Source organism: Xiphias gladius, chromosome 9, assembly GCF_016859285.1.
Source record: "Xiphias gladius isolate SHS-SW01 ecotype Sanya breed wild chromosome 9, ASM1685928v1, whole genome shotgun sequence".
Taxonomy (NCBI): Eukaryota; Metazoa; Chordata; class Actinopteri; order Istiophoriformes; family Xiphiidae; genus Xiphias; species Xiphias gladius.
In genome coordinates this window covers 13,679,441-13,703,137 of record NC_053408.1, presented here as the reverse complement: position 1 = coordinate 13,703,137, position 23,697 = coordinate 13,679,441, and the positions used below count along the sequence as shown (strand labels likewise).

The 23,697-nt window shown below is 40.9% G+C and overlaps 1 protein-coding gene across 4 annotated transcripts in view; it reads right to left on the bottom strand.

Moving 5' to 3' along the window:
- si:ch73-103b11.2 (early endosome antigen 1) overlaps positions 1-23,697 on the bottom strand; it is a 49,506-nt gene that overhangs the window by 19,374 nt on the left and 6,435 nt on the right. For 2 of the 4 annotated variants that reach the window (XM_040134526.1, XM_040134527.1), the window contains exons 4-8: positions 8,125-8,276; positions 6,107-6,191; positions 2,837-2,890; positions 1,510-1,735; positions 659-1,217 (exon numbers count right to left, since the gene is read on the bottom strand). In XM_040134526.1, coding sequence (XP_039990460.1) covers positions 659-1,217; positions 1,510-1,735; positions 2,837-2,890; positions 6,107-6,191; positions 8,125-8,276 — 1,076 coding nt within the window. The remainder of the gene's footprint in view (positions 1-658; positions 1,218-1,509; positions 1,736-2,836; positions 2,891-6,106; positions 6,192-8,124; positions 8,277-23,697) is intronic. The other 2 variants (XM_040134528.1, XM_040134529.1) reach the window with 2 other exon arrangements.

The following is a 23,697-nucleotide window of genomic DNA, read 5'->3' as shown; positions in this document are numbered from 1 at the left end:
GATACGGTAAATTAGGTATTTATATGGAACAGTGTGTGTGTATATTCCAGTCAGAGATGAAATGATAGAAAGCAGGAATCAGCGGTGACCAGCAGGGAACAGCATTGGGACAGGGATGGAAGGGTTGGTTGAGCATTAGCTCTGAGAAGCTCTGTTCAGAAGCCCCTGGAAAAGATTGAAACGACAAACTAGCAATGTAGCAAGAGCAGGAGGTAGAGACCAATAGAAAAGAGAGTGACACATGCATTTAAATCCCCAAAATCATTAATGGAAAACCACTGGTAAGCTAGGGTAGGCAGCAATAGCAAAAGATGCTCAAGAGATAGGGATGCCTCAAGGACAGCAGCCACACGGTGGTGCTAAAAGACTAAATTGCTGCATATTTTAAGCAACGCATGAGCTTCACAAAATATATTACTTGGCATACTACGTATACGTTTTTTGGCTATGCCAAGGGCTAACAACCAGTGGCTCATTAATGACTATTAATCATGTTTGCCATCATTATCACAACTAAATCTGCATTTTTATTTCTGCTATGTGGTATGTGTTTAGCATCGATCTGATCTATCAGAAAGCAAGTCCAAGAGATTAAAAATGTCTCTGTCATATTGTTTTTGCAATGTGTCGAGCAAGACACTTATCCATATCCTCTCACCTGCGCTCCTCCCCGAACAGCCGAGCCACCTCCTCTCTGCCAGGACTCCGTGTCCGTGCTCTTAGCTCTTGACGCTTTTTCTCTGAACGGAACGCTTCTCGGTAGCTCATTCTGCGAGCCCGTGGCACATCCGACAACGCTGCATACTCCCTGCCAGACCGGCCCACTCTTCCTCCTCCAACACTGACACTATTAGTGCTCCCTCCACCACCACTACATCCCTCCCAGGTGGGCGTAATGCCGCTGGGTTCAGAGTCCAGCGAGCTCTGGGAGGAACTGATGGTGGAGTAGCTGGGGGAAACAAGTGCACCTGGAGAAGGGAGAGGATCTTGGGAAGGTTGATAAGGGGAAGTTTGGGGTTCTGACTCAGAGTTGTACCTGGGACTGGGAGCTCCTAAAGTGGAGGATGATGCTGAAGAGGACAGGGGCAGATGCTGAGGTGGCTGGGGTGGCTGGGAATGCTGTTTAGACTGTGGAGAAGGCTCCGACTTGGTCTTCTCCAGGGAAAAGTAACCGCTCTCCACTCGTACCTTGCGTCCATTGCTCACGGTGCCGCCATCTGAAACAAGGACGCTGCCACTGATATGAACCACCCAAAACAGTCTGTAGATAGTGCTAAATATATGAACTTAAATTACATATCTGTTGCATACTACATAATATGCTGACTCCTCAAAATAGTTAGTAATTTCACTACTTCCCTGATTAAAACAGACAGTAAAATGCCTGAAAAAGCTTACGCTTTAGCAGTTTCCAGAAGTGATCTAGTTTTCCTATTGAAGAGTGAAACAAAAACTCAAGCATATGTACAGGATGTTTAAGAAGTCACATGCTCTCTTCTTTGTCCTCACCGTCTTGAGTAGTGATACTGGAGTCTGGTTGGTTCTGGCTTAGCTGGTTGAGACAGGAGGCACTGCGGCTGCAGGGGATGGTGGCCCTGCTCCAGCGGCTCTCCTCCTGCCACAGAGTGGCACGGCTCATCGGTACACGCTCAGCACTGGCAATACTGCTGGGCAGGCATGGGATGCTGCCTCCGCTGCTGCTACTAGTCACTGTCACCTTGGCAGGGCCAGGCTCCTGGGTAGGGGTTTGGGTTGGAAGGAATGGATAGGAAGAGGAAAGGACAGAATGGGAGGTAAGGTCATAAAGAGACTACAAAAAGGAATATGAGAAGGAAAGCCATTAGAGAACAATATAAGACTGAAAAATAAAACTCAATGAATAAATCAAATACATTTTTTTTTACTTCTTGATGTACATTTGCTTAACTAAATGTCTACTCTCAACTGCAGTGGTGTCAAATCATGTGCCAGTCACATTACTAAAGAATCATTATACCAGGTTATCTCACCTATTAGTTGCTCCCTCTGTTTGAAATGGTGCCATTCAGTGAAATGAACCTTCTGCACAGCACAGTGATCTCTTGTTTGGAGAGGTAACGAGCAGACTTTTGGTGTGGAGTGGCACATGAATTCACACTATTGGTCTGTTTATTTGTTTGCTTTTTTTCTTTTTTAAACTTGTTGGATTTTTAGGCGTATGTGTCAGATAAATCCAATCTTAAAGTGACAAAGCAAAAGAAAATTTCTTTCATCATTGGTAAAATGACAAGTTCTCAGAAGAGAGAAGGAGGATGTGTGGGAAGGAGAAAGAGATGGAAAGCCTGACAAAGAACAAAGAGTTCATTCAAGACAAAGACACCTGTACAGAGAACAAAAAACAGAACGAGGACATTCTGCAGAGGTGGAATATACTGGAATAGAATTCTGTAGGATAAAAATAATAGATCATCACCACCTGATTAATGAATGGAAACTACAAACAAAAAATTAAACACTTATTGCTGTTGTATTCAAAGTTTGATGTCACCAGTTCATATTGGAAAGTCTTTTGGTGATCAGCAGACCCACAAAATCATTTGAGATTTTAAGAAGAGAGCGCGAGATTTCCAAAAGCAAAGCGACCCTCAAAACAACTCTTCAGCCAGCCTACTTCAATCACCACAAAAACGCCATTGTCCTCACCACTCCTTCAGTATCAGAGAAGCAAAAAGCATGTCCTTTTTATTCACCCTTCACCTGGATTGATCGTGATTATAATAAATACAGTTTATTAGGGCTGGGATTTCAAGCCACTGAGGGTGAGGCAAGAGAAAAAGTTTGGCAAAGCTGAACTCACTGGGTGTCCATTCATGTCTTCAGTGGAAAAACACTGGCTTGGAGTTACTCCACCCTGCCAATCACAAAAAGCCTTTGATGTTAATGCTTGCTATGTACTGTGGATTATAATCAATACAGGCGGACCCAAAAATCTGTCTCAATAATTTAATTGTTTCTTTATTATTTGAACTCTGGTGTTTCATTTCGGTCTCATATAAGCCAAATCGGTACAAATTTATGTTTTAAAGCACTATTAAAAGATGTTAAGTGTTTTGTTGCTTAAGAGTCAACACAAAAGGTCAAACTCCTTTGAGATGCCTTTAAGTTACAGTATGACACAAATAGTTATCAGTTTCCTGTCACGTACTTTTTTTTTGTTTTAAGGGGGCACCACCCAGAAGGCAAACATTTAGTGTGCTCAAATATTTACAACCTTCTTCAAGCTTATGTCTCCAGGAACTTAACTAATAGTGAAATGAGAGCTTTCAAGTGGCAATGTGAAGTGTAGAAAATATGAGCCTTAACTAATTTTACTGCGATAATCTATCATATTCTTATCCCAAAACAACCGAACAGCCCAGATAGCAATGACAGAAACTGACGTGAGACAAGCAGGGAAAGCTTAATCACCCTCTCACATAATCAATTCTGATTATATGGCTTGGCCTTGACCAGCTGAGTTAGCAGTTATTTCAAGCGATGCTCATTTCACACACATTCAAGGAAAAAGATGAACTGCTGTTCTGCAGCTATTAGGTCCTCTACTTGTATTGTTGCGTAAAGAAGATATCAGTAACTTATTGAGATAAAATACAAATCAGAATTTTATGCCCTCCGGAAGTGTTAGGTGCTCTATGTGTCACTATGTTGTTTATCGGCAGTAGCTAGCCACTTAATAACTGTAATTAACTCTGTAGAAGAAGATGAAAATGGACATAGAAACAATGGCAGTCTAACAGTAACATCAATTTGCACATACATACTCTACTACTCACATGCACAAGTGCACACCCGCAGCTGATACACTCATCTACACAGGTAAGTAGTTAATAAACACAGCAATAAAGAAAGCCAGACATAAAACATGGGGGTCACATGGGACACAGTCAAGGTCAACACTGTGCCACCACTGTCCCTCTGCAAATGAGCCTGTTTGTGTAAGCTTGGTAAAGGTCACAGTCTGATTCACAGCACCGTCATTAGAGAAACCAGACAATGAACTTCAGAGAGAATACTGTGTGCATTCACCACAAATTTGGCCTTGTATCAAAAAGTAGGTAGGGGAAAGGGGAAAACTGCATCCCTTGGTGGGTGGTCTGTACAATATTATATGATATGCCTATATTTCACCTTGTCATTAAAACCATTGTTATGGTAATAAAGCTTTACGTAGTCCTGTTATTTTAATTCTACCTACCAGGGAGAAATCTGACTGCAGCTCATTTAAGTTTGCACTGACATGAAAACTGCATTTTTATTCTTTATGGGCACTTTGTGTCTGACAGATGTCACACGAGAGGCCTAAAAGACTCTGTTCTCTGCTTGCAGACTGCTGAATGCAACTGTGTGGATATACTTAATATAATTTGATATATTTTCTTCAATCTTTCTAGATTCATTCTAGCATTATTGCTCCCCAAAGGGAAATTCTCTGGCTGGCCCCCTCTACAAAGTGGTCAATGTTCGAGGTCGGCTAATAAACAGCGCTTCTGGGGATTCAGTGACCAAGTCCCAAAGCATGCCTTTACAGACTCAGACTTACATGCATTTTGTTAATTCTGCGAGGTGTAAAATCAGAAATTTTTTGAAGGATAATGCATGGACATTTCAAGTCATTTCGACAACACTATATTGTTGAAAAAACAGGGATGAGGTCTGAAATTGGAAAAAAAAAAAAAAAAAAATCTTTATGAGAGTATGATTATGTTTATTTATTTTCACCATTTTACACTAGAAATGTCTCTGCTCCAGGTGACGTATGGTTTCACAAAGCATTGTCCCTTTCCTCATTAGGCATTTTTAGCCATTGCATGCTCCTGCACTTACACTCTCTTACAGGGCATATAGGCGATGTTAATTAAAATCTGTGATATTTCAGATTTTAGGCTTTATGTCAGTGATTTAGGCTGGGCCACTGTCTTGACCAAGGACACTTTCAAAGACCTGGGCCCTAGGAAGTCTCCAATCTGACTTCTGTTCCTAAGAGTGTCAATTTAAAACTGTTTTGACCAGATCCTTTAAAGGTTAATGACCATCCAGGCAGGAATGGGTTAAATTAATTAGCGAGGGGATCATGGTAACATTGCTGAAAGTCACTGCTGAATTTTATTTTAGCAAGAATCTGTCATCATTAGCCCTGATTGTTGGTCAGGAATATTTTGATAGCTCACCAATGTTTGCTGCCTGGTAACCCGGTGATACTGTATATATACACATTAAAAGTAGGTAGTCTGTTTTCCCCCTGTACAACCAGATCTACATTGTTAGAAACACAATGCAATCAAATATTACCACTGTAATCCTTTTGCTACCATATACCATTGACCACTACAGTTAATTTAGACAAGTATGAGGTATGCAGTCTATTCATCTATCAAGACTGCCACATTGTGTGACTCGAGAATGCAAATATGAATTGAGCATGTTACCAGCAGAGAAACAATACATCTCATCTCTGAGGGAAAAACAGCTTGTGTAGTTTGACTGGAATGAAAAGCCTCCATACTGCATACTTCCACGGCACATGTTGTCCTTAAATATATGCATACATTCTCTCTTTGTTGTAGCATTGGCCAAACTGTCACATGTGGTTCGTTTATAGTGTTGACCTTATCTCAAACAGTACTGATAAAAAGTCATATCCAGCCTCAAAGTGTGACCATGAAATCATAATGGGAGCCAAAATGGTTCATTATCTGTAATTTGGAAATACTTCAGTGATAATGCAGATGATTACAAACAAAAACGGATACTGAGCAAGATTTGCATCACATCAACCTAATAATCTCAAAATACTGTTCATCTTTCATCATCATTCTCACTAAAGTTTTAGCATCATCCTCTCCTCATTATCTGTTATACATCTATGTACAGGAGGGCTCTGGTTTAAGTCTTGAATGCAGCATTCAAGAGTCTGTCCATACAAAAAAAGACCGTAGCAAAACCATCCCTCTAAAAAAAAAAAAAAAAACACCCTCATCTAGATTTTGTTGCTTACTACTTTTTACCTTATTCAATGTGAGCAAGAAAAAAAGCACTTTACCATGAATAGCATGAATAGATGCATTACCTGGTGACTGGGTGGATCAACCTTGCGTTTTTTCTTCTGGTTCTGCTTGTTGGTCCTGGGGTACACAGTCAGAGCCTCCTGCCACCTACAAATAACGGAACGGTGAAAATGTTGTTCCTGGAAAACTAAATGTAGGCTATACAAACCCTGCACCCATGATAGATCAATATACGACTAGATTAAAGTTCTCATCAACAAAATATAGACAATTATAATTGCCAGGACAAGTATGTGCATGACCTAAAACTACCACCAGCTACAAAAAGATAAAATCTATACTACTCTGCACACTGTGACATAATTCTGTGAAAGAGAACCTCCAGTCACTGTCTAATCCCCTATGTGGTAACATAAATCATCTTAAAGCCTGGTATGGTTAGGTTTGATTTTCCTTGATAATTTATGTTATACTTTCCTGCTCCTTGTCAAGATTAACAAGAGTATCTTGTACTAAAAAGGCATTTCATGAGGACACTATCATCTAATCACTAGCTTTATTAAAGTGGATTTAATTAAGTACTGTGCTTAAGAAGCAAAAAAAAAATAAATTTACATTTATAACAGAGCACAGATAATACTCCCACACTCACAGCTTCTCTTAAAAAAGCAAAACAAACAAACTGACAAAAAAAAAAAAAAAACAGAACAATGCTGCTGTGTCATCATACTCTACTGTAGCTTCATCACTCTACTTTCCTACATGGTAACATACGTATATCTTCAAAATAAAAATCATTTGGATGAATTCTAACCTGGAAGCAGTTTGCTGAAGTTAGACTAAAAATGCTCATTCTTTGTCTTGGTCTAAAACTGCGCTAAAACGTTAAAGTCTTTGTTAGCAAATCTACTGATGACTAAAACAAACAAATGGTTTTTGTTGAATAAACCCAGACTAAAATGTTTATGGTTTACTTTGGCTAAGACAAGACTCAAGTGTCCAGAGTTTTAGTCTACTCAATAAGAATGATGATTTGGACAACATATAACCAAACTCGCATGTACTAATCTCGGGACTAATTAATAGAATCTGAAAACAGATGTCAAAATTAACACTAATCCTCATGTCATTGTAAACTATTGAACTTCTTCCAATACAGAAACCCCTGGCTCTTTTAATGGTTAGAACAATCAAGTCAGTGACTACTGTACAGAACATTAATGCGTTATCAAATATTTTTAATCCACCCACTTTGTAAAGAGTGAAAGCTTTTGGGGTCATAGATACAAACATGTGACGCAGCTATAAATGAACGAGTGCCCACACAGCACAGTTTTCCTACTGTATACAGACATACATCATGAATCAAAAGACATTTGTAAAGAGCTTAACATAACCAGGAAAAACATAAAATAATACATATATATTTTTTAAAAATCCTGGTTGTTACACCACTGTCGGTTAATGACAACCTTATGTGGACTAATATGATTGCGTGATGGCCCAGAACCAACACATGGGAGCCAGATGATAGGAGAGTGGGAGGTATACAGTGATAGAGCAGGTAGCATGATGGAGACTGGTTAATGTGAGTCACAGTTCCCTAAGGACAGGCATAATATGTACGCTACGGGCAGGGAGGGAGAGCAGTGCAGAAACACACTTTGAATGTGCAGCAGTGGAGAAGAAGGCGCTGGAAAAAAAAAAAACATTATGAAGCTAAAAGATCATGTATTCCTTGAGTTCCTTGTCAAAGCATATGGGGCTTTGTGAACACAGGGACAGGGCTCGAGGGCCAGGGAGAGGGAAGAGTTCAAGAATGTGCACTGTCACTGCAGTGTGGATTACAATTCTCTGAGTAAAAGCCCAAAACAGACAGCAGGGGGCAGAGCGGTTTTGGCTGCCACAGCAGTTGCCCACAACTATTCTCCCTTGTCCAACTCTCTGTCATCACTATCCTCTCAGCCCAAAACAGAGAGCAACACAAACCATACTGCACACCTGAAGCCACAGTTATTTTACATCGTATTAGTTAAGACATAATGGAAAGCTGTCTATACGTAATTTGCTAATGTCTTACCCATTGATGATTTCTTTACATTCAGCCCTTATGAAGTGCTCTTTCTCAGAGGTCAGGATGCACAGCGAGTTCTTCTGACCTGTCCTGGTCTCTCCATCGATGACATCAGAGCACTGGTTCATATTGATTGTACCCTGGGGTAGAGTGCTGGGCTGGGGGACACAACAGAGACACGTAGAGAAAGTGTTAAGTGGGGAAGCGAACAGAAGTGCCCACTTATCCTCCACATGGTCTTTTGGTCCTCTCACACAATCCAACCCGGCATCAGTTTTCATGCCAAGCTTGGCACAGCACACACTGATATAACGCTCTGGGAACAGGCCAATATTCTTGTTAGGGCTCACTCTGATATCTTTGTTTCTTTAGCTGTATACTGCAGCACGTCTAGGACAATAATTACTCAACTGAATCATTTGTGCAGCTTTTTACTTCTGTAGCTCTATTTATAAAAAAAAAAAAAAAAAAAAAAAAAAAAAAGGAGAGCATCACTCCAGTATTAATTAGTGCAATTTTGGACAGTGAAACTGGGTTTTTGTTCAGAATTGTGATGGGCTCAGCATGACATTATTGTATTTAATTCATAGTCACCACTCAATCCTGGCTATAGTCTACAATCAACACAATAATAATGATGCACTTTTTGTAGCCGTTGAAGTTGGCTTGCATACAAAAAAAGACACTAAAAGTCACACTAATTTAGATTATTCATCAAATGAACTGGCTACTTTACTTCAATATTAAAACACACTGCATCCCTTCCAACGTGAATATAGCCTGTGTACATCACAATGTCGCTTGTTCAGCCCCAGTCTACACAGTCATGTTTTATATTGTACCACTAGAAAGAGCCTTTAAATACCTGTGAAAAGAACAGGCTGTTCCATTTATAAACTGCGCAAGTTCGTGGGTTCACTGCGCGGTTTTGAGTTTAATCTGTCTGATGCCTAGCTGTGAGCTGTAAACTCAACTGCGCACACTGACATGGATGCCATCTGTCAGCCATAAATAACTTTACCACAGGACTTCTAGAATAATACTACTTTGTGTACAGTGACTTAATGTTTTACAAGTTCATGTAAGCACACAGTGGCTTTGTATGTAGGCACGGCTCATTTACAATGAATGGAGATATTATAGCTCAACTGGGAACAGATAAGAGAATCTATTTTTAGTCCATTGCACTGCATTACTCTAAGTGAACCTGTTGTGCTAATTGTACATTTTTTTTAAAATTGTGCTTTTTGAGTGCATTAGTCAGTAACAAAACTGTGCAGATGCATACATAGAAAGACAGTACTTAAAGAAGGCAAATGTTTGCGCGCACACACACACACACACACACACACACACACACACACACACACACACACACACACACACACACACTACCATAACAAATATTACTAGTTCAGAAAACTGACTTTTGCTTGGTCTGACCTCCACAGGACTTACTCATGCAAAACAAGAAGCTTTGATAATCTTATGTTGACTGGGGGACTTAAGTTTGTTCAGTGAGGTTAATGAGTACTGCGTAACTGAGCACATTGAGCATGGGAAGCTGTTTGAACAACCTTTGGGTTCTACCTTCACTGCACTAAACATACAGGCAGAATTATAGACACCAAAAAACCACAGTGGTTCCAAGCTATAAGTACCAGTTAGCCACAGATGATAAATTACAGCCCTCAGCAAATCGGAATATATTAGGAGACAGAGCTGGACACAAAATTAAAAGGTATCACATTCAAGTTAGCTAGTGACCGAATAAATCTGACTCAATGACCGAATTTGTGAAACATAACCATAGCCTGTCAGTAACAGAACAATTCAAGCCGATGGATTGCCTCTAATGTGGACAGAGAAGTCAATAGTTAACAGTTTGTGGCAATCCCACCCTGAGGGCAGAAGAGAGCCCCGTTTACTTCATCACTGTTAAATGTCAAAATTTGGCATGGTAAATTGGAACAAGGAGGATAGTAGGCTGGTCTAACTAGGGAAAGAGTAAGAGAAAAATCAAAGACATGAACATCTAGTATGACCTTTACAACTTCTCTTGTACTTTGGTAAGCCACAGAAGCAATGACTCAGTTAGCCATTATGTTTTGCTTCCAGTTCTTATGCTCATTGGCTTTAAAATGGTCCATCTCTGAAGGGCTCTTGACACTTAGGTGAGAGGCCAAGAGAACAGCCGGGCCTGACAGACAGACGGACGAATAGGCAGTGGGACAGCTGGGCGAGGGCCTAGGCCTGCTTCAGACTGGACAGAGAGACTGGCGTCAGCTTGACCTGAGAGCCCTGTCACTCTCAGACATGGAGAGAGGACGGTGGTTTGGAGACGGAGAGAAAGAGCAGTAGAGGGTGGAAGAAGGGAAGTTAAGTCTCGAGCTGGTGGTCAAGGGGGACAGCAGTGCAGCAGAAAAAAAAAAAAGGGGGGGTTTTGTGGACTATGACTTTGGACTGTACGGTCATCTGTCTGTGTAAACAAATCTAGCGTACACCACACGTGAGCTTGTCCTTGAGCGGGAGTCAGAAAAGGATAAACAGCAAAATATTTCAAATTCTGGGAACAGTTGTACAAGCAGCTTAAGCCCCCAGTTTTATAATCACGGCATCAGATTCTCTAGGACACTCTAGAAAATAAATCAGACTGACAATAGCTGATTAAAAACCTATTTTCATAAAGCTCCTCACCTCAGAGATCTGAGTGCTTATATGAATTGGGTGTTGGTTGTGTGGGAGTACAGTATATGTTTTGCGCCGGAGCTGTGTGGCAAGCAGCACGGGACTCCCGTCACACGTGTGCACCCTCCCTGCCCCAGGGCTGTGTCAGCTGAGCACCAATACACGCCCCTGCTTTGGGCCAGCCACTGCAGCTCAAGCCCCCAGACCCAGGCCCCCGAACCCACACCTCTCTGTCACCTAGCCTAGACCCAGTCCCCTCTCCCTGGGCCACCACTCTCCACAAAGGGCCCTTTGTGAAGCAGCACCAGTTCACACAATGTGGGATTGTCAGCCGCCTCAGACCACAGAGCCACTCCTCCCCTTAACCCTCAACAAGGAAATGACCGAGAGACAAGAGGCCCAAACAAGTGTCCTTTTGTGATCAGAGCATGGAAATTATGAAGCCAGCATAAACTTATTCTTGTCTCTGAAGCTGTTCAGACAATAGTATGAATACTGTCTCAATGGAAGCAGAGTCTCAAGGGGGAGATGGGACAAATCAGAAAAAGATTTGGTTTCTCTACACCAGTCTGATGACTGGAGGGGCAGGGGGCATTTTGTATGAGCACCAGTGTTTATTTGGATTTATCTGTGAAAATATTATGAAAGCAGTAGACAGATGGGCCATTTTATCTGTCATTCAGTGGATAAGAAAAAATCCTCTGTATGGAAATATGATGCAGTTTCAAACAAATTGAAATATTGTCAAATGCTGCATTAGGTACATATTTGAGTAATTGATTAATCATAAATATCTATTAACCGATTATCATTTTGTCTTAGTGTATTGTAATTGTTGTACAAATGTAAAAACTTAAAAAAAAAGCTTCAGTACATTAAGACAGTTCTGTGACTGCTTCAGTTCTATAATTCAATTTTTTTTTATAAGAAGAACTCAAAGTGAGACTATGCCATTTGTTTTGCAAAAGAAGTGAAGAGAGACTATTTCCCGTTTACCCAGTCAGGGATGCCAGGAACTGCTAGAGACAGCTGATGAAGACCATTCAAAATTTCATGGCTAAAATGCTTTTAAAATGAATGAATCTTTTCAAGTTCAACACTGCATTAGGCCTCTCTCTCCTCTTCTTACCATATAGTATTCATATCTCCTGTGGTCTCCTTCCAGATGGTGTGTAGCATTACAACAGTGTTCATTAGGAACCAACTCTCTGTTTAGAAAAGGGTAATTAGTAAGCTCCATGCATGCCTTTGTGCCCTTGGCTTCCTTCACTCTTGGCCATTCCACAGCTTAGTAAAACATCCCATTCTCCCTTATGACACAGTGGGAGAAATATTTGCTTCTTTTGGCAGCTAGCTGATGGTCTACTTTCATTTTTGGTTGTGAAGCAAATTCTCTTCTTCTGCCATCAACATTTTTGGGTTTGACAGATTCATTTCTAGTCATGGAAAGCAAGAGTGCACTTAAACTGACTCAGGAGGAGCATGAGGGAATGAAATTGCATTTAACTATGTGATGGATTGAAATATTACAAGAATTGCAATTTCTCATTCACTTTCTATCAGTATGGAGACACCAAAAATATTTCTCAATGGCTAAGTTAGTTATGAACACCTGTAAGTTGAATAGAAACATCTGTTTTTTGCTATTAGGTTCAAGTTTGTCTGCCAACTTGGGTGGTGACAAATTCAAATGCTACGACTTCACCCGTTAACTTGCATCACTTTTCTTTAGGCATGTAACAGCAGGATCCTTAAGCACCATTTCCAAGTTCTTCAACCTGCATCCAGGTCATTAAAGACACTGAAGCCAAAAAGAAAGCTGATGAACTGGCACTCCTTCATCCTGACTCATGAACATGGCCTAGAATCAGGTATTTTCAGGGTCCAACATCCTCTCCTCATTCTCGATAACAGCAATTATGCAATAAATCTTTCCTTAGCAACTTAGAACAACAGAGGTAAACACAAATTTTTGATACCAGTGAGCATGTCAACAACCAGCTGCAGGGAAATATCCTCAGGTGCCAGACAGATGGAGTCACCTCTAGTCTTGTTACAGAGGAATATCAAACACACAATCTCTCTTTCTCCCTCTATCCTTCCCAAGTCCACAATAATCATATAAACACAGGTATACATAGCAATTAGGCCAGGAACTAGAGCTGACAGATTGGTCATGGACAAGATTACACTCATCACTGTCCCAGAGTCCTCACACTCCTGTAATTTTATCCTAATATCGAGACAACTTTAAGCCAGTACAATCACACATGATATTTCCCATAGCCTCAGCTATAATATCATCCTTAACCCCCTGCCTGTACTTTACACAAACATATAGCTCTATAAAAATCAGACTAAGCCATATGGTGGATATCAGACATCTCTGTTGCAGGGCCAAGTACAGTCCTCCAGGCATTTTCAAATACACCTCACCCAACTGGTATGCGTTAAAGGCATTTAAATGAATGCTACAGTACGGGCATCTGCTGTAAGCCTGGTTACAAAGCAACAACAATACAGTGAAGGCAACTGTAGGCTCACCATATTACCATATTAACACAACACTGTTAGAGCAAAGACTACAAAAATAAATAAATGAATACCTTTTTAAAAAGTCTAAAACGCCACAAATTTCACACATATTCGTACCAGGTATTTCAGAGAATACTGTGGGTGGGAGCAGTAGTGCTCTTCTTATGGAAATGGTGAGAGGATGTGGGTGGTTAAATGCTGTGTTCGGAGGCCAGCAGTCGCCAAATGCAGAGGAGGAGGAAGAGGAGTTAGAGTTGGAGGATGAAGACCATTTTCTCTGCTAGGATGGCAGGATTCTTTTCAAATGGAGGCTAGGATTGATCAGTCAATCAGATGCAACTGTACAGGAGCTACATGAACCAGATCTTTGGCTGCCCACAGTGGTGGGAAGCCCACAACAGGGTGCCGTATTTAAGTACGTGTCTGTGGGTACCAAATTAAATCCCTTTTTCTACAGTATATTATTTTATTTTTCTACAACATACAACATTGTAATTTAAGCTTTGACTATAGTGTTAATGTAATGTCTATAATAATAATGACTTCATAATGAATTGCGAGAAAAGAAAGAGTATGAGAAATCAGTCAATGTAATGTCTATAATAATAATGACTTCATAATGAATTGCGAGAAAAGAAAGAGTATGAGAAATCAGTCAGTCTCTGTCTGGGTGGTGACAGAGTAGATTGGCCGCCTGCAGAAACAGGTGCTACAATCGAGTTGTGTCATGTTGCGTTGGCTGTTCAGACCCAGACTGTCTAAGCAGAGTTTTTGTGAGTGTGTGTGGTGTCCCAGGGTGGTAATTTTTTCCTTTCCTTGCTCTCTAACTCCCTCCAACATTTGGCAACGCTGCTTTTTTCTTCTCTGCACACTTGTCAATGCCTCATAATATTGACTGTCATCAGTCCAATTACTGTGTTTAAACTTGTAAACTTCTTTCTTCTGCTTCTTATTTTCTTCACTCTTTCCTTTCTGTGATGAATGATATCTCTGTTATGTCTACTCGCACTGCTTATCAGTTCAGTTTTTACACTCTAGAATGTACAGTCAGTGATAACTAATTACTGCAAGTGCACGGTGAGTGTATTTGTTGGTATCACCTGTGTAACCATCACCTAAACATGGTGACACGAGAAACTCCATAGAGACCTAGGATAAGAATGTGAGCGGGTGAAAGTGAGGTGACAAACTAAATGTGAAGGCAGTTTTGTCATAATCCACTGTCAGGATAGTGGAGCTCAGAGGCAGGAAGGTATGAATTATATAAGTCCCTAGGTGGCTTGGCATTCAGTGCACAAATGCATGTCACAGCGATGCCACAATTAGCTCCTAAATAAAGCACAGCCATTAACAGCCTGCACCAATACAAGCTTATTGCAACTGCTACTCTTGCAAACCCAATAAAGGTTAGAACACTGCTATTAACCAGTACTGTTCATCTTAATGTTCCTCCAAAAGAGTGCCACTCTCACACTCACTCCCACTCACGACTTCTAGACTAGTAAATCTTAAAGTTGCAGCTCTACAATCAGCTTTTTATTTCAACTAAAAAAAAAAAAAAAAAAAAAAAAAAAAAAAAATTAGTTCTAAGATCACAAGGTGGCCCAAAACAGTCTGGAGAACTGTAGTGTCCTAGACTGTGCTCTGACACAGCACTTAGGAAAGTAGGCCAAGGTGAATAGGCATCAATTATATGCTGTGACCATTGTAAAGTCATAGGGTCCCAATGAAAACTATTCCAGCCATACAAGAAATATCATTCTCTCCAGCAACATAATTAACAAGAAGCTAGTTTCTGTAACTCAGTCTACGGCATTACATAAGACCTGCAGTCAAGCTTCAAATACTACTTTGATAATGACTGCAAATCTGCCAAAGCCCCGCTTAGTCAACGCAAATTAGCCCATCAGGCAGAAGGGAAGGGAAAATAGGGGAGGGATAGGAAAATGTTCCTTTGGGAACACAGCTAATACCTCAGTTTTGGAGCTAGCCGTTTTTCCACAGGATTGAAGAGCAGCTTCCTACAGGCCCTGGTCTGCTGGTCAGCAGTTAACCTGTTACTCAAAAGACTGCTAACAGTAAAATAAACTTAAGAGGCCAAGAGAAGATTCATCAATAAACAAAACCTTCGGGGCAAAATTACTTTTTAGATGTCTTCTGGTCCGGTTAACATTCATAATTTAAAAACTAATACATTATCCTAATATTTAGCATATTTCAGATAATCTGCTTGTCCAGCATATTAAAGTATTAGTTGAATACAATATATTGCTGTGTACAAGAACAGCTTAAAGTTGACGAAGAAAGACAAGATAGCTTGTCAGATATCGAGTAAGTATTGGATATTAATTGCTGTGCTTTGTTTTTTATGCTATCAAATAAGAATCTGTTTTTAGTTTTTTTCCCCTTACAGTAGTTAGTATTTCAAAAGATCTGCGGTTTATTTACATAGACAGGGCATTTTTTGCTGCTCTCTCTTTAAAGCCGAGAAAAAGCACGGAGGAGAGTGCACTAAGCTGATTAGTTGCTGAGGCTGGAGGTAGGCCAGTCCATGGTTGCTGGAAACGGGAATTTTGGGCCAGGTCCTGATGAAGCTAGAGTGGGTTATTAAAGAGTGAGTGGCTCACCCAACAACAATTAGCAACAAGCCAACGTATTTAAGTTGCAGGTTATGTGGATTTTACAAGCAAGAACTACCCATGAAATAAGACCCAGAAATGTTAGTAAGAGCTTCTACTGAGTGATATTTTCACCTGTATATCAACTCTTTCTAAATATGTCATGACATGAAATATATGTCTTACCCTTGCTATTGTATTTACTTGAAATGTCACCAGATCCAACCCCAAAGGCTGCACTTCTCTTTCTTACTAAAAATATCTTGGCTGCAGAACCCTGACCTTAACAGGTGGTTGGATTGGCAGGTCACCATGATGAGGTGAAAGGTTAAAGGTCATCCAACACACCTGCACCTGTCACAGCTCTGAAAGACATTCGACTGCAGCTGTGACTACTACAGGCCATCACAAGGCAGCAGCCTAATAGAAACCCAGTCTTAGGCCAGGTTACAACTGGACTTTATCCAACCGAGACATTGTACTGCAGTGATGTAACTGATCAACTCTGCCACCCGTCACCACAACCTAAAAACCACACAGAGTTAAGAGCAGGATTCTAGTGTAGTTTAGTGGTATTCTGTTTTTAAAGAATTGTGTAGCTAAATATAAAATTAAAAAAGATTCACAATAGCGGCGTTTTCACTTTGTGCCTCAGTGCCCCCCCCCTGCACATGCAGACACTTATCCACCCACCCCACTGTTTTATTAGTGCCTGTCTCAGAGCTGGCTTACCCCTCGGTCTGATGCTTTAAATGAAACCTTTTGTCAGTGTCCTGGTCTAGTGTTTAGAACAAACTGAGTGAGCAGTCTGTCAGGCAATGTTTGGCTTTATAGACAAGGGGGGGTTTGGGGGGAGAGAAGTTACACAATACTGCTGGCTGCTCTCTCCGACACAGATGATTTATTGGCCAGAGAGAACTGGAATGAAAGACAGAGATACGAGAGAGTGGCAGAATAAGAGAAAGCGAGGTGTTAAAAGGAAGGGAAAGTGAATCAGACTGAGTAACGGGAAAGTAAAAGAAAGGACCATGCAAGTGAGAGTGGACACTGGTTTAGCCAAAGCCTCCCGGAGCTGGCCTTTCTCTGGATAATGAATGGCTGGAAATCATTAAAAAGACAAGAAAATGAAGGAGGGCACAAAAGAGAAGTATGGTAGAAAGAAGGAAAAAAAGATGGTAGAAAAAAAAAAAGAAAAGAAAAAAAAAACCTTTATAGGACTTCTCACCATGGCACAACAGTGGACCACCATCATCAATTTAGTTCAACCCCACATTGCAATCATATTCACAGAGAGAAATTTGAAAGAGAACAAGTTCACTGCCAAATAGAATTCCTACAATAGTAGAAAACTGATACCTTTCAAGTAACCACTATTCCTTTACTATTAGCAATATAGTATTATTTTACTCAAGGTGCTGATAGACCTAGTGCCCTGTGTTAAATGAGCCTGTCCACAACCTCACGCAGCAGTGAACACCAATATAATAAGAGACGAGAAGGTTGAACAGAGGGACTGTCTTCACTTGCTTAGTTCCTACAATTGAAGCTCAAAGTTTAAGTAGAACCTTATAGCCAGAGACTGTGTTGTGAAATGTGCAAAGGTTTTCATTTCTAATATGTTGAGAAGACAAAAGCTTGCTTATTGAGGTCAGATGCTTTCCAAAGTGCACCAAAGACTTGCACCAATTTGTCAGTGCATTTCCAGAAAGATACATTTCAATGAATTAAGTCCGATTTTAATGTGTGTTTTATTAACCTAGCTAACTTTTCTGCTCATCAAACCTAAGGACAGCTTAGTCCCCTTTTCTGTGTAATTGAATGTGCATACTGGAGTACAATGCTGTTTTATTCACTGTAATTGGAATTTAATAAGTGTAATTTGAAAGCCCTTATTTTTACACTCATTAAGCTTTTTGGCTATTTAACACACGCACGCACGCACACTCAATAGTAAATTGGGGGTGGAGGAGGGAGAGGGGGAGGTCAGTGAGAAAACATAAAATGTCTCCCTGTCCCTCACATTTGATCTGTAAGAGTTTACAACAAGAAAAGAACCACAATTAAGTTTAGTTTCAAGTCAGTTTGGGTAACGTTTCTGGGCAATTCTTCAGGATTATCTGTACACTAATAAATGGAACAGCTTCAAACTACATTTATAAAAGATAAAGACAATAAAAGTGACATAGGTGGTGCCATGTATAATAGCGCCTCATAGCCAGGCCAACCTCAGGAGTTTAATTTTTAGAGAGCAGACTCAGTCCTGAGCCAGACAGGGTAACTGTGCTTCTGCAAAAGAAATGGAAGTATTAAAACAGTGAGACAATAGAGGAGGAGATAAGATTTTTATCTTAGCCACAGCCGGGATGGTGGCAAAAACTAAAGAGCACAGATAAGACGACACTGGAAAGTCCAGAGTGCCAGCAGAGAGCCAGATTGGTCATTTATCTAGTGAAAATGAAATTGTCTTAATCATATTCTCCTGGTAATGGTAAACTCAGTTGGAAAGTGGGCATGTATATTGGGTCTCTTGGAGGACAGAAAGGTCCCTGGTTAGCCATCAGTGTGAGCTGGTGGATATGAACCTCTCCCTACACAGGGACGTACAATCACTTTTCAGAATATCAAGTTGCTTCGGGTCTGGTTTTTCTAGAAGCTATAGCCAAGTTTGTTGTGTGCTGTGTCTCGTCAATCATCTTTCAGGGGACTGAACTGAGATTAAGGCGCACTCCTTGGTTTGGATCTGACTGGAAGACTGAGGCTGACATACATGGTGCTTGGTTAGGGTGGACAAGGCTTTGCCACGTGCCTTTGACATGTAGAAAGAAAAACTAAATATAGTCCTTTCTTAGTTTACAAGGCTACAAATGATAAGCCACCCTGTTTTCTGATGACGTTACAATGACAATTCCACATCACAGTGCCTGTTGATAAAATATAAATTTAAACAGGAAGGCAGTGGGTGTGGTGAAGTATTTTTAAAACCTGTGCTCTCATGAAATGACCTTCTGACCCTGGATCTTGTGCTCATGAGGTAGCCTACAGTACGGAGGAAGAGCCCAGGGAACAGTCTAAGAGGAGTAATTTTTAAGGATTTTTTCACATCATTTTATCCCAATTTGGAACTCTCAGTTCCCTGCGCATAGCAGTCCTCGTCACTGCCAAATCATTTAGTGTCCTGGGGAGGGTGTAGACAGCCACCCTGGTAGTCAGGGCGCAACATGCAGTATGTCCATTCTACCCCCTCCAGTTTACCCTTTGTGTTTCAATATACAGTCAGTGTATGTTGGCATAATTCCACTAATAATTAAATTATGGAATTACACAGATATTAGAACAAGAGTTTGGTTTATTTGACCGAAATGTTGACATGAATTTTGTTTCACAACATCTGTGTTTGTGGGTGGGAAACCTGGTGGAGGGTTCTCATCTTTCTTGCCGGACTTTCAATTCCTACTTTTTGGTCATGACATCTGCACAGTGGTTGCTAAAAATGGAGAGGATAACAAAATGCTCTGTGTGTTGCACCCTCCCACTGACACTCATCGTGGTCAGCCTCTGTCGGCCTGCAGCAGAGATGGCCATGACAAGATCTACAGTCCACAGGGAACTGGAAATTCCGAAATGGGATAAAACAGAGACAACAAACACAAAAACAAGGGAATGTTCTTTATAAATACAATACTGGATGACGCCCTTGGGATGTGGGGTTGCCATAAGGTTGAGGGGCAGTTACAGTGTTGTACACCCTGATGATTGCAAGTTGTATGAATGGCTGTTCCCATGGTTTTGTAGCTTTGTGCAATTGGAACAGTGACCCCACTGTAATCCATGGCTGTTTACATTCCAGCAGATCAGTGCCTACTAGAACCATGGGGAAGGAAGGGCAGGGGTTAAAGAAGACTCTCACACACCATCTCTCTACTAAACCAACACATGCCTCACCCGACACCCACATTAAGTAAACAATCTACAATGATCCAATATGGAAGGCTTACACTGTCTTATCAACACGAGCTGTGACGAGCATATTATTTATTCATTACCTTTTTTCCTCTAAATTACCTGCTCCTCTCCCCTATCCACCTTTCAATCCTATATCATCCACCTTTCTCTCTCTCCATCTTGTAGTGTATGTACACCAGACCGTTTTTACTTCTCTCTCCGCTCCGTTTCTAATGGCTTGCTGTGAGTGGAAGACTGGAGCTCCCCTATTAGTATCCCTAATTTGATGGGGTAGGGTGGTCAGCCTCCACTTATTCTCTGCATAGAGTGCCTGGAGGCAACAACACAGCTCAGAGGCGCTGCCAACTCATCCATCCCCTAGAAGGCTCTCCTCATTCCCAAACCAACATAAGACAAAAGCTCCTGAAAACTGGCTAAAAATAGCCCTTAATTTCATGTTTCACTGGGGCAGAAAAGAGAGAGGGTTTATGCATGTTTCAGCCTGTCAAAAGGTCTTACAAGTCTGAGTGCAAACACAGGCTGAGGTTGTATATGATCATGTCTGAGAGATTCAGGAGGAGCAGTAGAATAGTGTGCCTCAAGACTTCACAAATGTGTGGGAAATGGAAGGAACTTTGTCAAAAACTCTCAGATCTTGTACTATGGGGCAAGGGTCCACTATTTGAATTCCAATAAACACAGGAAATTATTTGAGCTGAGATGAAATGAGAATGACTTCAACAGCTGAAACGTTGTGAGACCACCATGCTCTTGTTGGAATAAGAAGGATTATGGCCGTGATACGGACAGTCAACTGGAGTCAATACAGTCTAAAAGCAATGCAGTTCAAGTGTCTGTGAATGGGCTTTTTGTGTACTGCAACTCAATAGGTAGCCTAAATTGATTTGCAGGTATACTGTGCTTGTTTAGTCTGGACTAAAACACATTAACTGACCAGCAGAAAACGCAAAGTCCACTGTCTTTTCAAAGCACCTGCATAGGCCTTCAAATAAAGTGAGGAAATATTGCAAACAATCCACCAACAACTGTAATAAAAGTGTGTCAATGCAAAAGCCTTCTTAATCTAAGGATGTATAAAAAAAATAAAAAAAATTAAAAAATTAAAAAAAAACAAACTAACTGAGGCTATGATTCAAAATGAGCTCAACAACAGAGACTGAGACATTGTAAAGAAAAAAAATTCAGCCCAGATCATGTGATGAGTTGTGTTTGTGTGTGTCAGTAAGAACAGGTTAAAATTAGGTCACAGTATGGTCAGTAGGAGCTAGGTGTTGCGTGGAGTATTTAGGACCGCATAGCGAAGCAGTTATTAGAGTGTGGGTGTGACCATTTTAACTTGCACTGATGTAATTCAAATGGCTTTATGGAGCTGGAGAGTTCTTTACACCCACATACCTGCCTTCACCACGAGGTGATAATGGATTTTGTGTGTGTGTTTCTCACATAACTTAAACAACCTGAACAGCTTAATCAAACAGCTGTGTATGGGTGACCTTTGGTTCATGTTGTTCATTTTCCTTTTATTTACCTCTAAATGATCATAAGACCAGTATTATGAAAAGACTGCTAAAGTTGAAGTCAGTTTAAACCTAAGGTTTCTCCTTGAAACACCTGTTCCCGACATGGCCTCTGCAGGCAAGCACCCTCGCTCCCAGGTGCATTCACTCACATACACATGCACACGCGCACAGAAACGTGCCGCTCAGCAAAAAACTATAACTCTGTCTAGTCCAGCCTTGCACATTTGTTTCGATGCTGTGTCTGATGTTTTTTTTTTTTTTCTACAGCTACTGTAGAATGGCTGGCTCACTGACTAAGCCTAGAGACAACCTCAGCCCACACACTTGTGCTTTGCTTCTAGAGTGTTCTGTCCTGTGTCCCTACAGGCAGGACAGAGACAGCCAGAGCTCTCCACAAAACAGAGAATAACTCTGTCCCATGTTACACATACCACGGTCAACCGTTGCTGGACAAAGGGACAAAACATGTTGCCGTGGCAACACTCCCCTGAAATAACTGCATTGGGTTGCTCCGGGAAAATCTAGCTTGTAAATTCAGCAAATACTGGAGACTGAATTTACAGTGGATTTTGTGAGTAATTTTATCTTATGTCTATATGTATAGCTAATAAATTATACTGTGCTTAAATTCAGTGACCTAGCTTAGACACATTCAACTCACTTCTTTAGGCCTATGCCAAGAACAATCCACTAAAGCTGCACTAACACATTAGCCTTGCATGGCAGCACATGTTCTATACAGGCCAATATTTTCAGCTCTTCACTCTCTCCATCCTTCCAATCCATGACAGAAAACATTTTCTCTTTATCTTGCTCATACTGCAGCTACGTTTTCTTCTTTTTACCACTTGTCTGTTGCACATAACAATGATGGCAATGGTGTGTTGTGTTGGGTGTTCACCGTTGGTGGGCAACCCCAAATCGATGGCTCCAAGAACTGATCTCTCCCAGACCTTTGCTAACCCATTCCTTCCCCCCAGAGCCATGCCACATCCTCCAGGTTGGGACCACAATCCATCTGGGTTTGGTTAGAGCCAAGACCCAAGAGCCATAAAACTAGCCTGAGACGAACACAGAGGGGAAGCTCCTCATCTACAACCCCAGCCAGTTCTCTTAGATGGGGGCTCTGATGTGGTCTGGAGCAATGTTACACTGACGAAAGCTGGCAGTCTTTAACTTTGACCTGATGTCACTCACAATAAAGATTTAAACTGATCCTAATGCCAGTCTCTTTCTTTAATTTAATGTTGATTGTGGCCATCTGAAATGTTTTGAACTGTACATTTTAACTGTAATATGCATGCTAATACTAATCGATTAAAACAGCCCAATATTAGTTGCAGATATGTATGCCTTCAGTCAGTTTGTGCAGCTTTTTATTTGACACAAATCAATTATTCTAATGTGCCTTGTGTAGCAAGTGAGGTTCTATATTTAGTGTCACTTGATATTTTCAGCTCCGGACCCTGCTACCCCCCCCCCCCCCCTTTGATCCTCCATTCAGAAGGGAGATGAAAAGATGAAGAGTGACATCCAGAGAGAACGATGAATGGAAGGAAGACAGCCGCCTTTTTCCCTTTGTCTCTTCCTGTAAACACATCCCCCTCAACAATGCCTAACAAATGCAGTTTATTGGCTACAGCTTGAAGAGGACATTAAAGACAGAACAGTATTTACTGCCATGTTTTGTACAATAAAGTGCTAGGTTAAGAAAGATCTGGGATGCACTATGCATATGCTAGCCCAGTGAATCAACATGTAGCAGATTTCTGTAGGGTGAATGCAATGACCCTGAAGGGCACAGAAAAGAAAAAAATACATCTACACAGCATCCCAGCTTCTGTTGCTTCTAGTACATAAAACCTCTCGGCATCTCTCTCCTTTGCCAGTGAATGCCACATGCAGTACGGAAGGGTCAAAAGCAATAAAGCAAAAGCTGATTCAACTACTTCTCCTTTCACCTCATTTCAAAGCACATGCCACATTATGAAAAAAAGCTGCTGTGCCCACATGCTGCACTGCATATAGAACTGAAAAACTATATTGTATTCAAACTAGTGACCTAGAAAAACATGAGTTCAATGGAAAGAGAGAGTCAGTCTACATATTAATTTTTTAATTACTGTATTTGTATTCCATTACTGGCACCAATAAAGATCACTATAGACATTAATCTTTCTGATTTTGAGTGGTTTTTCCAGTTTTTCTTTCAGAACAGGAAACTGCCACGGGGCTGTTGCACAATGTGTTAGCAA